The sequence below is a fragment of the Vulpes vulpes genome, chromosome 11, assembly GCF_048418805.1.
Source record: "Vulpes vulpes isolate BD-2025 chromosome 11, VulVul3, whole genome shotgun sequence".
NCBI lineage: Eukaryota > Metazoa > Chordata > Mammalia > Carnivora > Canidae > Vulpes > Vulpes vulpes.
This window is the reverse complement of record NC_132790.1, coordinates 22,189,842-22,206,334: the sequence shown is the minus strand read 5'-3', so window position 1 is coordinate 22,206,334 and position 16,493 is coordinate 22,189,842. Positions and strand designations below refer to the sequence as shown.

The 16,493-nt window shown below is 38.0% G+C and overlaps 1 protein-coding gene across 1 annotated transcript; it reads right to left on the bottom strand.

Annotated features, from left to right (window-relative positions):
- Window positions 1–1,621: 1,621 nt before the first annotated feature.
- LOC112912805 (olfactory receptor 51G2-like) lies at window positions 1,622–2,569 on the bottom strand. Its single transcript, XM_025989406.2, has one exon. The coding sequence runs from the start codon at window positions 2,567–2,569 to the stop codon at window positions 1,622–1,624; it is 948 nt and encodes a 315-aa protein (XP_025845191.2).
- Window positions 2,570–16,493: the final 13,924 nt, after the last annotated feature.

Genomic DNA, 16,493 nt, shown 5'->3' with positions numbered 1-16,493 from the left:
GATATATGTAATTTTACTTTGTTTAGACTATGACCTTGTTTTTTGTCTACTTTGTGTTTTATGTCTCAAATAATTTGTGACTGTTTATTTCTTTATACTTTCAACATATATCTTGTAGATTACATGTATGCTGGGTTTCTTGTTAGTATGAATACTCAGTGAAAAATACATGTTCCCCATCTTATTTATTTTGTTCCCCATCTTAACAAAAGAGATACTCACATATTCTACAGAAATAAATAAATAAATAAATAAATAAATAAATAAATAAATAAATAAATATTATTTCCCAGGTCAGATAAGGGCATTGAGTTCCAAAACCAGAGTTTGGGAATGATATAAAGGATGAAAATTAAAAAAAAAAAATGTGAAACTGAAAATAACAATACCCCTTATCTTTCCAGAACATCTAGACAGAGTGTCTAGGGCTGGCAATGGATTGTTTACAGGCATACATAAGGCAATGAGTTAAAATTATAAGCTTCTACTTTACCATACAACCATTTAGAAATACTGTGAATTTCCTATTCATGTCCAGAAATCTTTGTAAGAATAATGTTGCAGAATTTTGTTAGATTGTTTGTCTGTTTCCTTCTTATATACAGGAAAACCACTGAAATCAGCAAAACTTGAGAGTGAGGAATGTATATAACACCCTAGAGCCTCTGGGAAATTAAACTACTGGCTGATAAAGTACCTCCTTCTTATTCTTGGCAGGATAACCTGCAAATGCAAGGACCTGAGGCAGTTATTTCTCTTTCTTACCATTATTTTAATAACTACTTGAAGGCAAAAACTGTTTAAAGTGAGTACTGTTCAAAGAAAAACATGCTTCCTCTATCAAATATTCTCAGCAGCATACTCCCCAACAGATACTAAGAGTCAATAGCCTACTTTTATCCAAATTTAGTAACATAATTTCAAACATAATTTCATATATCAGGAGAATGTTAGTTAGAAAATAAAAATGTGAGACAAAGCGTCTTACCGGGCATGCCATTACCCCAGTTCATGTTAGATATTCAGTCGATCCTTTAATTTCTGGCCTCGTTTTCTAGGCTTTATATGTGAGCCTATCATTAGATGTCAAAGAAGTTGATTCGGTGCATAGTAAAATTTGATAACATATTTGTAAAGTAGTATCTAAAGATAAAACTCTCAAGAGTGAAAGCTGAGAAAATTATATAACTTCAAAGATAGGTAGTAAAAATATTATGGAAGAGTCACTTATGGAAGATATCATAAGAAGCTACATTGCAGACTGCATAGGGTCAAGTGATAGCATGGACTCTACTTAATACCTTATGATTTGCATCCTACATTTTCCTACTAATCTGCTAGTTTCCATGGATATTAGGGCTTTCTGATGACATAGATGATTAAGAACTGACCCTTTATTTGTACATTATTTTCAATCTGTCTTCCTTGAGCCACCTGAGGGAAATGAAAAGTCATAAGATATTGTTACTGTCTTCAACAACTTCCATACGAGAAACAAATATGTACATATAGATTGTGAACAATCTACTCTTCTTCTACAATTACTCATCTAGTGATATATGTCTCTTTACTCAAGTTAGAAGTTGATTTCATAAGGATTATTCCAGAAATACATTTGATCCTAAAGTACTCTCTGCTGTAATTTCAGTAGATTACCCAGAATACGGGTGCGTATCCCCTGGGTTTTCACACAATATACAACAGGGTTGAGAACAGGAGGAATCAATAGGTATACATAACCCATGATAATGTGCACCATGGGTGGACCATGTTTCCCAAAGCGATGGATAATGGATACCCCCAGCATAGGGATATACACCAGCAGCACAGCACAGATGTGGGACACACAAGTATTAAGGGCCTTGAATTGTTCTTCCTTGGAGGCAATGCCTTGAACAGTGATCAGAATCTTCAAATAAGAGAAGAGAATGAGTACAGAGTCTGCTCCAAAGGTGATGAGAATGATGATGAGGCCATAGATGCTATTTATTCGGTGGTCAGAACAGGAGAGCTTAATGATATCTGGATGTAGGCAGTATGAGTGGGAGAGCACATTAGCCTTACAAAAGCTGAGTCGTTTAATGAGAAAGGGTGCTGGGAGGATGACAGCCACAGCCCGTAGCAGAAGCCCCACACCTATCTTGGTGATGGTGGACTCAGTCAAAATAGTAGTGTACCTGAGTGGATTGGAGATGGCCACATAGCGGTCAAAAGCCATGGTGAGGAGGATGCCTGACTCCATTAAGGAAAACACATGAATGAAGAACATCTGGGTGAGGCAGGCATCAAAGTCTATTTCACAAACATTAAACCAGAAAAGCTGGAGCAGGGTGGGTAGGGTGGCAGTGCAGAGTCCCAGGTCAGTAGCAGCCAGCATGGAGAGAAAAAAGTACATGGGTGCATGAAGTGACCGTTCCACCCGAATAACCACCAGGATGATGATGTTCCCCATTAGGGCAACCAGGTAGAGGGCACAAAACAAAATGGAAATCACTGGATGTGAGTCTTCCAGACCAGGGAAACCACTCAGAAGAAAGGGTCTGTAGGTACTACTATTGAAAAAGACCATGGTGTGTCATTTGAAGTAATCAGTAGTCTTTGTGGCTAGAGTCAAACTGTCTGGATTAGCACACCATCACCATGATCCTTATGTCATGAAGTTCACATTCTGTGCTTATGCTGTTGAGTACATAAATTTCCTTCACCACCTATTCAAAGCTGTCATTAAAGAGAAACATGAAGACACTAGTAAACTTTCAGTTGAGAGATCATAATAAGAGACTCATATCAGGTACTTAATTTCCACATATAACCCTATTTTTAATCAAGATATGAAATATCATATGGAAATGTTGTCTCTGAATTTTTCTAACATTTTCTAACTTGAAGTGTGGTATGGTTGCTAGGAGAGGACAATCTAAAACTAGTTCAGTGACTAAAGTCTAGGGAGATAGGTGGAAAGTAGAAAAACCTCTCCAGTATTCTTATGCTTATGTTCTCTCTTGAGGCCATTAAGGGAATTGAGGGCTGAAAGGAGGAAAGTGTGAATGTCCTCCATATAGAAATCTTATCTTTGCAGAGAGAACAGCCTCATATCCCTGATTAGATAGAGTCTTTCTTAAAATATAATCCCAGGGTACTGGGGAGATGATACTGACTCTATTGTTACTGTATCTTTATTCTCTCTTAACTTAATCTTGAAAGTGTGGACCAAAGAACAAGACTGGAGTCCAGGAAGTCAATATTCTATTTGTCATCTGACACTAGCTACATGATGATCACTAAATCGCTTCTGATCTCTGAACTAAGTCTTTTTTAAATTTTTAAAATATTTAAGCGATGTGGAGTTACGTAAGTGTTCTTCTAAGTGTTTTTGCAAGGAGGATCTATTTGGTTAAGTTTATAAATTTATTTTTAACAAATAAGTGTTTAAAAAATGAGTATGTGCTCACAATACCACCCATCCTAGAAACTGCCCTCTGAAGTCAAAATATAGAGTGAACCAGATTACTCTGCTACAGAATACAAGGTTCATGTGTTGAGGAAAACACCTTGGCAGAGAATATTTGAGGTCATATTTAAAAGATCCTAAACAGGAGAAAAAGTGCCACACAGGGCTTTGTGGTGAAAAAGGAGAATTCCAGAAAGAGAGAAAAACCATGAGCAAAGGAGATGTTGAAAAGTCTTGGAATTTAGAATAATTTGCAGAAAAATTTGGGGTATCAATAAACCCTTGATATGAGAAGCATTATGAAATAGGATTGAAAAAGCAAGTCATTTTAAGAAGTTCTGATATTATTCCTGAATAAATGGAAGAGTACTATTTTTTAAATAATTTATTTAAACTCAATTTGCAACATACAGTATAATACTCCGTGCTCACCCCATCAAAGGCACTAAATTTTGAATGAGTATATGTGTGTGTTTTTGAGAGGGTAAATGGAATAATCATGTTCATATTTCTAAAGCTGATTCTAGTTGCATTGCGGTCAATTTATTGCATGGCAACATTTTATTATTCTCAGCAAGGTTATTTCCCTGTTTGGGAAACTGGGGTGTACCATAGCTAACTTCTACTGAGGGGAATAACACCATACTTCTGGGATTATAACACTTTTAAAGATCATCTCCATAAAATGTATGCAACTCTTGTGAAAAAATTCTCATCCTTTCATATTATTCTGGTGAAGTATCAAGTTTTTAGAAGGAAAGTGACTTTCTTCAGAAAAAGCTATTAAGCAGCAAGACAGAGTTTTGATTCAGTGGAGGAAAGAAAATGCACAGTCCATGAATTTTGCCATCCTGGTGCTGATTTTCTGAATGAAACCCCTAAGTTCAAACAAAGAAAATCATGGATTCTGCATGGTTCAGTGACTGTATGGTCTGGGGCAAGTAATTTAAGCTCTTTGAACTTAGGTTTTTTTACCTCTGCATTATGGATAGTAACAGTAATGATCTCTATAACATAGGAATTCTGTGAGAAGTAGATAAGATGATTCATATTAAGAATTTATAACCCAGTCTGGTACGTAGAATCTTCTGAGAAATACTGGTTTTACTAACACTATTTCTCAAGAAAGTGCCACGTACTTCTCTGCTATATTAAAGGAAATAGATAAGCTGTCTGAGTCTGTGTTGAGTCTGTGTACAGGAACAATTAGGAATTGAGGGTCATACATTTCATAAAGACGATCCCATGAATTCTTCCTATAACGATGGCATGGCTTTTCCTTCCTACTTACTGATGATTGGTTGTTTGCATCTAACATCTCCTTTGCTCATTTTGTGAATCTAATGAGTAGGGGAAAATTTGCATCTTTAGAAAGAGTACAGTTAACCAAAACCTCAAAAGAAAGCAGTGTTCCCCAGGCCTTGGTCTCATTACACAAACAGATCTAAAGAAGTAAAACCTATGGATAGGAATGACCTTTAAAACATCTCCTTTCCTGGAATTTCAGTTAGAAACAAGAGAGGCACCTGATTTTCCACCCTAGGTAATATTCAGTACTTTGGGATCATAAGCATAAAAAAATCCTAAAATTATGTCTAGGAGCAGGCAGTTAATGAACTCTGAGTTCTCTCTGTGTGTGTGCATGTGTGTGTTTACCAGCCAGTATTTGAATTATTTTGATGTTTCCCCATGAGAATCATTTCTAATTCCCATAAGAATCATGAGTCATTCCCAATATCCATTAAATTTTTTGTCTATATTCTTTTACCACATTATAAGACATAAGTAAATCTTATTTTTATACCACTCTGTGTAGTATTTTTCTGTCCTAAGTAGGATTTTAATTCACATCACTTATGAGAACTGCTATGCAATTAACATTTGATTCTGTGGATAGTATCAAATGAAATACACGCTCGTTTTTACTACATTATTTAACTAATTGTAGAATACATATGCAAGATCTTTTGCTTGCTTTTTTCACATGTTAATCTATTTTTTCTCTATATCTGTGTTTATGGTAGAGGTGACAGTTGCTTAACTGACTGCATAGGCACATACACATGAGAGAAATAGAAAAGGAAAAGAAAGAATGGAAAGGAAAAAAAGCCACAAGCAAACCTATAGTAATGTCAGGTAACATTGATGCTGAACTGATCATATTATATTAATTGAGAAAGATTGCAATACTTGAAAAATTTTAAGTACTATGAAGTGAGCTGAAAAGACTTTCACTTTAAATATGAATTGATATAGCTAATAATAATGGTAACAGTGTTGATGATGATGATAATCATAGTGACAGCATTGATTATAGTCAATCAGAAAAAGAACACTCAGCAAGAGTTTAAGTTTCTTCTCTCTGTGTCTATATGATAACGCAGGGCAGGAATACAGGTTTCGCTGTCTATGAAGTGTGTTGACTATTGACCCTCAAGAAAGGAGAGAGGAAAATGTAGGGAATGGGTAGCAAATGTTGCAGTGATTGATTGGATATGAAATTGAGCACAAAATGTCTAAGAAGAAAATTGTCTAAAAGTGGTACCCTTCAAAGTGATCCATTCTTAAATGCATAAGTAATCAGAATGTGTGTCAGTACAGACATTATGAAAATGATACATACTAACAGTGGTACCTAAGACATCAAAGTCAAAGACAGTGCAGGATTATATGTTAATAAAGACATAAGCAAAAGACCAAAGGAGGGGATAATGACTTGAAGCAAATATCAAATAAAACAAATGACCACTTTCATAAATTTAGCCAAGGGAATGAACATATGTTTTAAAAATGTCCTATGTCCCATTCTATTGAAAAAAAGCGCAATAATCATCCTCACACGACAGCCTGGCTTAGAGATGTGTGATGCAATCTTCATTAATTTATAAAGTTTAAAAAATGTTGTCATTCTCCTAATAATTAAAACTTTAAAGATTTTCATGAGAACAATTTCAAGAATGCAATTCTATCACATCTGTGGATTAAGAAGACTGGCTAATATTTTATTGGATTCATTGCATTTTTAAAGATGGTTTATCTACCTTTTGATCCTGGAGTTACTCACATGAACATGTAAGTTTTTGTATCATAGACATCTGGATGATTATCTGTAGAATGAAACACAGCATTATTACTTCATTGTTCAGAGTGTGAAAATGAGTAAAAGAACCTTTATTTACAATGGAGCCAGGAATATCTGAAGAGGGTGCTCTCATGCAGCTGACGTATGTTGCAGCCTGCATAACCTGCAAAGAGAATTATTTTGAAAGGGTAGGACACTTTTCACAAGGAATTTTATCTCCTGCTATTCAGAAAAGGAAGGAAGATTCCCTGTCCCCTGGCCCCACCTTAGCAATAACACACTAACCACTGCTGGCAGCCAATGAGAATCCAGCAAAACCTCCAACTCTCCTTCTCCCTGAACTTTTTTTTTTATTAATAAATTTATTTTTTTATTGGTGTTCAATTTGCCAACATACAGAATAACACCCAGTGCTCATCCCGTCAAGTGCACCCCTCAGTGCCTCCCTGAACTTTTATACATACAGCCCTCCCCAATGTCCTCCTGAAACTGAATAAAAACTTACGTTGTCTTGGTCTCTTCAGACCTGCCTATGGTTTGCCAGTGTTTGCTTCTCCCAACTTGTAATTTCTCCACTATTCCTTTTGAAACTCATTTTGCTGCTAAAACAACTGGCCATTTTATTTTGAAGGTTGACATTACCCAGGTACAGTGAACACTGTCTCCCCTTAAGTCGGCCCATCCATGTGGCATGTGTGTGTGTGTACACCTCCCGTTAGTGTCCTGGGTAAAGTTGGAAAAAGGCAGGGAAGAGAGCCTTCAGGCTCAGATCAGGATCAAACGAAAGCCTCCTGTGCCTAATGGAATAGGCGTAAATTCAAGTAGCAAATATACAAAACAAAATGAGCCTTAAGGAGTAAAGACTAACATCTGAAGTAGTACCCAAATGAGATCCACGGTGCCTTGCCTTACCTCACCATGGGTTCTGTGGGGATGAGGATGAGCAGCCACCTCACCCCGGGAGGCCTTCAGTTCTCTCAGGGTCTTATAGCTTTTCCAGATGAGCTCAGCTATAGACATGTTTTCTAATATTGAGTCCCATAGGCATAGAAGACAATAGGGTTCCCACAGTGTCAGGGAAATTAGAGAATTAGGAATTCTCTAATTAGGAATTCAAATTGGGAATTAGAGATTAGGTTCAGAACTCTTTCGACTTAACACTTTAGTAACAGAACAATCTAAGATGGGGGTCAAATGGAGATAAATCCTCCCAAATGTCTCTGGAGACTGCCCCTCACCCAGATTGCTGGAGCCTCAGAAGTTTTTTATTTTTTTTCAAAATACTGTATACTGTGTATACATTAGAAAAGAAAAGGTAGTCTCTAGTCCATTTATTTTTATTTTTATTTTTTTATTTTTATTATTTTTATTTTTATTTCTCTGTGAGACAGAGAGAGAGAGAGAGAGAGAGAGAGAGAGAGAGAGAAAGCGAGAGAATGCATGCATGGGGTGGAGGGGTAGGTGCAGGTGTATAGGGAAAGAGAATATTCCAAGCAGATTCCTTGTTGAGCCCAGAGCCCAAGGTGGGGCTCAATCCCACAACCCTGAGATCATGACCTGAGCTAAAATCAAGAATTGGAGCTTAACTGGCTAAGTTACCCAGGAGCCTTTAGTCTCTTTATTTTAAATAAAGCCTTTTTAATTTCTTAACACAGTTGATCTCTACATCTGTCCCTCAGAATTTTAAAAGTTCATAAAGAGACCTTAACTGGATTCAATCAGATAAGACTATCCAGATGGTTTTAGCATCTTATTCTCTCAAGGTTTTGTCTTTAGAATAACTCTTAATGTGAGAATGTGAGTGGAAAATCCATCCCAAGGTTGGGGATGGGCATGAGGTAAGGAGCCTGAGATTGCCCAGGCCTAATGGTGGGGTCAGTCGGGTGTCACCTCCTCTTGACCTCTAACACTCCATCCCTTGTGATGCGCTCTTACAATCTCACTTGCCCCCTCTTCTGCAATGTGCCCTAGCAGTGAGCCAGGAGTATGGGGTTGGTGGTATCCATCAGATATTTGGGGACTGTCTGCCTGCGTTAAAAACAGATGTCACAGCAACAGTATAGGCACATGGAAGAGAAAACATAAATTATGATAATGGTTGCCAAAATAATTAAAAAATCCAAGACACCATGATCCAAACCACTGATGTATTAAGTTCCCTAGGTCAGGAGTCAGATCACTCAGGGCATTCACTTATGTCCTCAAGTAATGTAATAAAGATGATACATTGGCAGACTCATGATATATAAAGACATAGCATTCTGTTTGGATAATTGCACAGATGAGACAGTGATAATATCCATGTCCATGTTACTCTGGAGGACAGCTTTTCTCATTGGAAACTTTTTAGTTCTCAATAAAGACAGGCTTTGCTGGCTATCATTTAATTTTTGGAGCGAATTTAGTAGGGCCATCTATATGTGCTATAGTACCTCCCAGGCCAGGGGAGGGAACAAAGATAGTGGCCAAATGATTGTACAGTGAAAAACCCAAAGTACCCCCTTGGCCTTGAGATAGAGAGGTTGGCAGCTTTAGGGACCTAGCCAGGTTGTACATAGCAGGCATGTGAGCCAGGGGAGACAGTACTGTCAGCTGGAAGATCCATTCAGGGTGTGACATGCCAAAAAAGCCCCCATTTTCTCCCTTCCTTCAGACATGGGTGTTCCCTTCCTGATAGAGTATGCTTGCATAGTTCTGGCTCACAGCAGGACAACAAGATCTCAGTGAAAGCTGAGTAGTTCTCCCTCACCCAGCTGTGAAGTAACTCACATCTCCTGGTGGGCCAGCCCACTGCAAATTCTAATAGGTAATACCTTTCCCAGGCACATGGGAACTTGGTGCTCTTGGCAATATAGCACATTGATCCACATAGAGTAGGGAGTGAGTGGTTGCCATCTCCTGCGGGTGCACTGCTTTATGGTGTTGAGTATCCTGGCCGAGGTGCCCATTCTAGCAAATGGGACAATAGGCCTCACTGGTTGATTATTTGATTATTCAGGTGTATGAAAACCTGGAATAGTATTTTAGCCCTTCCAGCAAAGGTGGTTTTATTGTCAGTAATTTATTTATTTTTATTTATTTATGATAGTCACACACACAGAGAGAGGAGAGAGAGAGGAGAGAGAGAGAGGCAGAGACATAGGCAGAGGGAGAAGCAGGCTCCATGCACCGGGAGCCCGACGTGGGATTCGATCCCGGGTCTCCAGGATCACGCCCTGGGCCGAAGGCAGGCACCAAACCGCTGCGCCACTCAGGGATCCCTATTGTCAGTAATTTAATATGCTGCTTTAATATTGCATTCTTCCTTTCTATCTACCCTGCTACTTATAGATAATAGGAGAGCATGGAACCTCCATTCAATGCTTTGTTCTTTTGCTTGGTCTTGTGTATAAAGACCTTTGGAGTGTGACCCCCGATCCTTATGTATTTGATGAGGCTATCTATACATGATACTGAGCTTTTAAAATTCCCTTATGGAGACTGCCCTGTTTATAGGGTGACAGTTGAAATTTTGGGATAGGCCAGACACTGTGTTTACACAAACAAAAGAATATTTGGAATCCTCACTCAGAGAAATGGGGCCAAATTCACTAATTTATTAATCCTGCACCAGTTAGGAACTCTGGTGGATTGCCAGACTCCTTTGGCAGCTGCCTTGGGTGTTGTTCAGAAAACACATTGTTACTGCATCAATCGAATCACTATTCTAGGGCAATATGGCATCCTTGGCAATATGCCATTCCATGCTGGACTATAGTGTCTGTTTTTTCTTTGCAATAATTTGCTAAATCTAATGCAGAATCAGTTCCTAGAGCTTGTACCCAAGCTAGGGCAGCAGCTTCCTGATGGCCAGTGAATGTCATCATCTTATAAGCTGAGAAATGGAAAACAGTGAGGACTCCTTCAGGACACTGCAGGTACTCAAATATCTTCCATATATTCTGACCACACAAGGATTTATTCATGACCACCTATCCTTCTGCTTCCCATTTTTCATGCCAGGGGGTTAGTCCTTTTAGAAAAGTCCGACCAACTTATCAGAAGTCTAGGATAATTACTATTTAAATTTTCCTTCTTTATTAGAGGAGTGGGGCACATTGTCCATTTCACTGTCAATTACCACAGCATCGTATCCTTTATTCTGTTCACTTTCCCATGGATTCCACCTCTTAGTACCAAATCAGGCTTTGATAAGAACCCTCAAACTTTAATCCATGGCAGTCTGCACCCTCTGTGCTCTGCAAAATGGCACCCTAAGTTCTCCAACACATTATTCTGTTCTCCCACTTTGACTGTAACTCCAAAGCTAGCAGAGTCATGGACAACTATATGTCCTTTTCTAACCTAAGCTCTTTCTCCAACTTTCTAGCTCAAATTTCAGCCTCTAGCTGGGCATCAGTGGCTGCTAATCTGCCCAGAGTAGATTCCTACTCACAGTGGCTGTCATGTGATTCCCACAGTTCAGTACATGTAATTCCTCAAACAAAGGCATTAGACCGGGAGATGTTCTCTGGGTGCCCCTGTATTCCCATGTGATCCACAAGTATCTGACATTGGGCCAACCCTCCCCAAACAGAGGTCAATGGCCAACTCCAGATTTCCATGCTGACACCTCTTCTCCATGACCCACTTCCCCCATCTCCTGGATGGATCATCAATTGTTAGTTTACACACTGGCCTCAAACATGGACAGAAGGAAGAAACTAAAGAAAGAGGCAGATACTGCACAAGTAGGTGACACATTTAGTAAGCAGGGGAACTTACATATGAGACTACTATTTGGTGGTCACAAGATGAGTTGGTCTCTACACCTACACAAGGGAATCTTTAAAGTTTATATAGAAGCCTTCATGATGTTTGGTCCTATATAACACCCAGGTAGTCTCAGCAACACACTGCTCTGTCAAGGCTGAGTCATTGGAAGAAATCCTAGTGCAGGAATGGTGGGCAGAATGTATATTTCCAATACAGTGGAGCAGGTGAGGAGCATGTGATGCCTGGGTCTAGCTCATTAGCTCATGGGTTAACCACTGGTGGAGTCTTCTTAATGACTTCTTCCAAAAATATGAACACAAAATTGATAATAAAACATTATGTGTTTTATCTCCCCTGAAATGCATCTTCTAGACTTTTTCTATATAATTCCATGATTTTTCAACATATGTCATGTTTGGCATATCTATCAAAATAGAGGTGTAGTGGGACACTGGATGGCTCAGTTGGTTGAGCGACTGTTTGTTGAGCTCATTTCAGGCCTTGATCTCTTAGTTGTGACTTTGAGCCCTGCACTGGGCTCCAACAAGACAGGGATCCTACCTAATAAAAAATATATATACATATAAGTGCAGTAACAAATTTTTAAAAGAATTTATTTATTTATTTATTTATTTATTTATTTATTTATTTATGAGAGAGAGACAGAGACAGAGACAGAGAAAGACAGTGAGTATGAGCAGGGGAAGGAGCACAGGGAGAGGGAGAAAGAAAATCTGAAGCAGACTCTGGGCTGAGTATGTGGAGCTCAACATAGGGCTCTATCTCACTATCCTTAGATCATGACCTGAGCTGAAGTCAGGAGTCAGACCCTTAATCCACTGAGCTACCAAGGCATCCCAATAGTAACAGATGTTAAAGTCTTTGCAGGGTAGTGTTCATAGCAGTAGATGTGTGTAGTTTTGTCTTTCTTTTTTCTTTACTTCTTTTCTATTCCTAGCATACCTGCATAAAAAATTGATCATACTTTTTTCCAAATCATTATAACAATAAAAATAATATACATACCCAGGTACTAGAAAATGGTTAAGTGAATGAGGGAACATGAAATTAATGATATATTTTGTGACTATTAAAATTATAATTGTGTTGGAGAGGATGTGGAGAAAGGGGAACCCTCCTACACTGTTGGTAGGAATGTGAACTGGAACAGCCACTCTGGAAAACTGTGTGGAGGTTCCTCAAAGAGTTAAAAATAGACCTGCCCTTCGACCCAGCAATTGCACTGCTGGGGATTTACCCCAAAAATGAAGTGAAAAACTGAGACACCTGCACCCCGATGTTTCTAGCAGCAATGTCCACAATAGCCAAACTGTGGAAGGAGCCTCGGTGTCCATCGAAAGATGAATGGATAAAGAAGATGTGGTCTATGTATACAACGGAATATTCCTCAGCCATTAGAAACGACAAATACCCACCATTTGCTTCAACATGGATGGAACTGGAGGGTATTGTGCTGAGTGAAGTAAGTCAATTGGAGAGGGACAAACATTGTATGGTTTCATTCATTTGGGAAATACAGAAAATAGTGAAAGGGATTATAGGAGAAAGAAAAGAAAATGAGTGGGAACTGGCTTTTTTTCAGTAGATCTCAAAACTCTTGCTTCTTCATCAACAATTATATATCCTTTAGACATAACATATACAGGTAGCTTTCCTGAGTATGAAGAATTGGAAAAGGAGAATTGACTTACAATCCCTCCCTTTCATGTACTTCTTTCGGTACCACAGCCTAGAATTGACTTTCACATCCTAGATTAGAACAAATCTTAAAAAACCTGGGTTTTCCTTAAGTCTGTATTGTGCTGTATGGCTTCTGGGGAAATAGATGATATGACAGTGTTCCAAATAGGATCCAGGCTGCCTGCCTTCTTAACTTTCTTAAACCTTACTGCAAAAGCCTCAGAGAACATCTGAATTGCTTATTCAAGACCTAGTCACTAAGTCTCCAGAAGAATGTAAACACCAAAAAAATGGTGATTTCAATGGTTATGCGTATGGAAAAAAACCTGCACAAAAGAATATTCTCCTGGTAGTGGGCCTACTGTGTGAGCCAAGTAATTCCCTAACGTGAAATATATGTGAGATTTCACACACAGTATTTCAACTGCCATTTTAAATTTCTAAATTTGCTTAATTTACCTCTGTAGTTTTTCTTAAATTTGGAAGATCTTCTCAGATTTTGCCGTCTTTTAAATAGTATGATCATATTATTTTACCATTCTGCTGGATCACATTTTCTTCTCTTATTTTTTTTTCCATGCTCCAATTTTTCTAGAGATTATTGTTGGTGTTTTTTTTTCAAATTCTTAATTCAGCATTTATTTATTTTTCTTTTTATCATTCATATCATAAAACCAATCAATTCTATGAATTTACTACTAACTCAGAATTGGCTTTATGCCATGCAAATGACAATGTTCTCATATTTTACAATTTTACAGGGATATATTGTTTTGAACTTGATTTACTCTTTCATAGAAGAGCTGAGTTGAAGAGCAATTTTAATTGCACAAGGATAGGCGTGCTTTACTTACCCTTTACTATGACTATCTCAATTCTAAACTATTTTATTTGCTGAAATAAAATCACTATGCAAAATAAATATTGAACCGTATTTAGTAGGCCAATTTCTGATTGCATTACTGAGTAATTTGGGATTTTCTTTTTTTTTTTTTTTTTCCTTACTCATGTCAAATGAGAAAGATCAGCTGATGCTCAGTGGTTGCCAACTCCATAACTGAGTGATATGTTTATCTTTTCTTCCAAGTCATCCTCCTGGCCTCAGGAGTAATAGTCCTTTCAATTCTGACTACATCTGAAGTTTAGTGCGGAGGACCATGGCTCTGAGTTCTCCATCGTCTACATATTTCCTACGAGAATGGACTTTTCTGTTCATACTTTGGGTTATAGTAGAAACAACTCTAATCTGAAGTTCTTACTTTTGCAAACTCTCTACTTCTTATATCTCCAGCTGATTTTGGTTGTTTTGATTTCTGTCTTTCTACATGTATGATGTGCCACAATCATTGTTCTTATATATTGGATCTGTCGATTATCCTCTGAGTTTAACAGCAAGACCGGTGAGAATGGTGCACTTCAGTACTATTTGCAAAACTCTGGATTTTAACTCTGTTGAATGAAGAGGATGGAGAAAAGAGGAAGTGTTAGAAGGAGGATTGGGACAATAACTGAGGCATGATGATTATTGCCTGATTCAAAAATTGTTTCCTGTCATAAGAAGGTTGTTCCTATTTTTTGTTTAATTTGAGGAGGAACATGCAGATGTGCCCTGGTTTAGAACATTTTGCTGTCACTCTTTTAGCTATCATTCCTTAGAAAAAGAATCTACAATATATGAAATTAATATTATTTATTAATACAGGCTAAAAGATGCAGCATAGTGGACAATCCAGTAAAATTTAGGAAATAATTTTCTTCTATTTTCTTCATTCTGTAGTTTCATTGCCATTTAAACTGATTTTCAAAGCAGTTCTGAACAACTGAATTTTAAAACAGGTGAGACAATGAAGGTTAGAATTCTGCTATGGTAATTCCCATGGAATAGCAGTTTCCCTAAGAAGCCCCTCCCCGGATATCTGGAAAACAAAAGCATACTTCTAAATAGCCTGTGGATCAAGGAAATCAACAGACACACACATTAGAAAGTCTTTTGAAGGCAAGTGAAACAAAAGCAAAAATGAATTATTGGGACTTCATCAAGATAAGAAGCTTTTGCACAGCAAAAGAAACAGTCAACAAAACTAAAAGACAACCTACAGAATGGGAGAAGATATTTGCAAATGACCTATCAGATAAAGGGCTATTTTCCAAGATCTATAAAGAACTTATTAATCTCAACAGCAAAGAAACAAACAATCCAGTCATGAAATGGGCAAAAGACATGAACAGAAATCTCACAGAGGGAGACATAGACATGGCCAACTAGCACATGAGAAAATGCTCTGCATCACTTGCCATCAGGGAAATACAAATCAAAACCACAATGAGATGCCACCTCACACCAGTGAGAATGGGGAAAATTACCAAGGCAGGAAGCCACAAATGTTGGAAAGGATGTGGAGAAAGGGAAACCCTCTTGCCCTGTTGGTGGGAATGTGAACTGGTGCAGCCATTCTGGAAAACTGTGTGGAAGTTCCTCAAAGAGTTAAAAAATAGACCTGCCCTACAACCCAGCAATTGCACTGTTGGGGATTTACCCCAAAGATACAGATGCAGTGAAACGCCGGACACCTGCACCCCGATGTTTCTAGCAGCAATGTCCACAATAGACAAACTGTGGAAGGAGCCTCGGTGTCCATCGAAAGATGAATGGATAAAGAAGATGTGGTCTATGTATACAATGGAATATTACTCAGCCATTAGAAATGACAAATACCCACCATTTGCTTCGACGTGGATGGACCTGGAGGGTATTATGCTGAGTGAAATAAGTCAATCAGAGAAGGACAAACATTATATGGTCTTATTCATTTGGGGAATATAAAAAATAGTGAAAGGGAATAAAGAGGAAAGGAGAGAAAATGAGTGGGAAATATCAGAGAGGGAGACAGAACATGAGAGACTCCTAACTCTGGGAAACGAACAAGGGGTGGTAGAAAGGGAGGTGGGCAGGGGATGGGCGTGATTGGGTGATGGGCACTGAGGGGGGCACTTAATGTGATGAGCACTGGGTGTTATGCTATATGTTGGCAAATTGAACTCCAATAAAAAAAAAAGAAAATATTTTGAAGAAAATGAAAGTGAAATAAAACATATTAGAATTAGTAAGAAACCATTTGTGTATTACTATTTTTTCTTCAAAAAGGAAAAATTATGCTTATTTGTTACATAATGTTTGCCAAACAAGGATTGTTATAAGGAAGTGATATTTTGTTTCTATCTCCTTGGATGTACAACTCTCAAATTCTGCTAACAGATTGGTTTGTAAGATTTCAGACTTTTCACTCTGCTTAGTGTATACAAAGGATATTACTTAGGCAACCACAATGTATAATGCATAGATACTTTCTTCTATCAATTAACAGTGTATCATAATGGCTTCACCCATGTGTTTGATAATACAAGGAAGCAGATAGACACATGTTTCAAAACTACTTCAACTTCACCCACATAAAAACAAAAGAAGATTCTTTGATCTTTCAGTGGAGGCACTGACATCTGAGT

Coding starts and splice junctions, on each gene's coding strand:
- LOC112912805 (XM_025989406.2), bottom strand. CDS start 2,569: ATGGTCTTTTTCAATAGTAGTACCTACAGACCCTTTCTTCTGAGTGGT.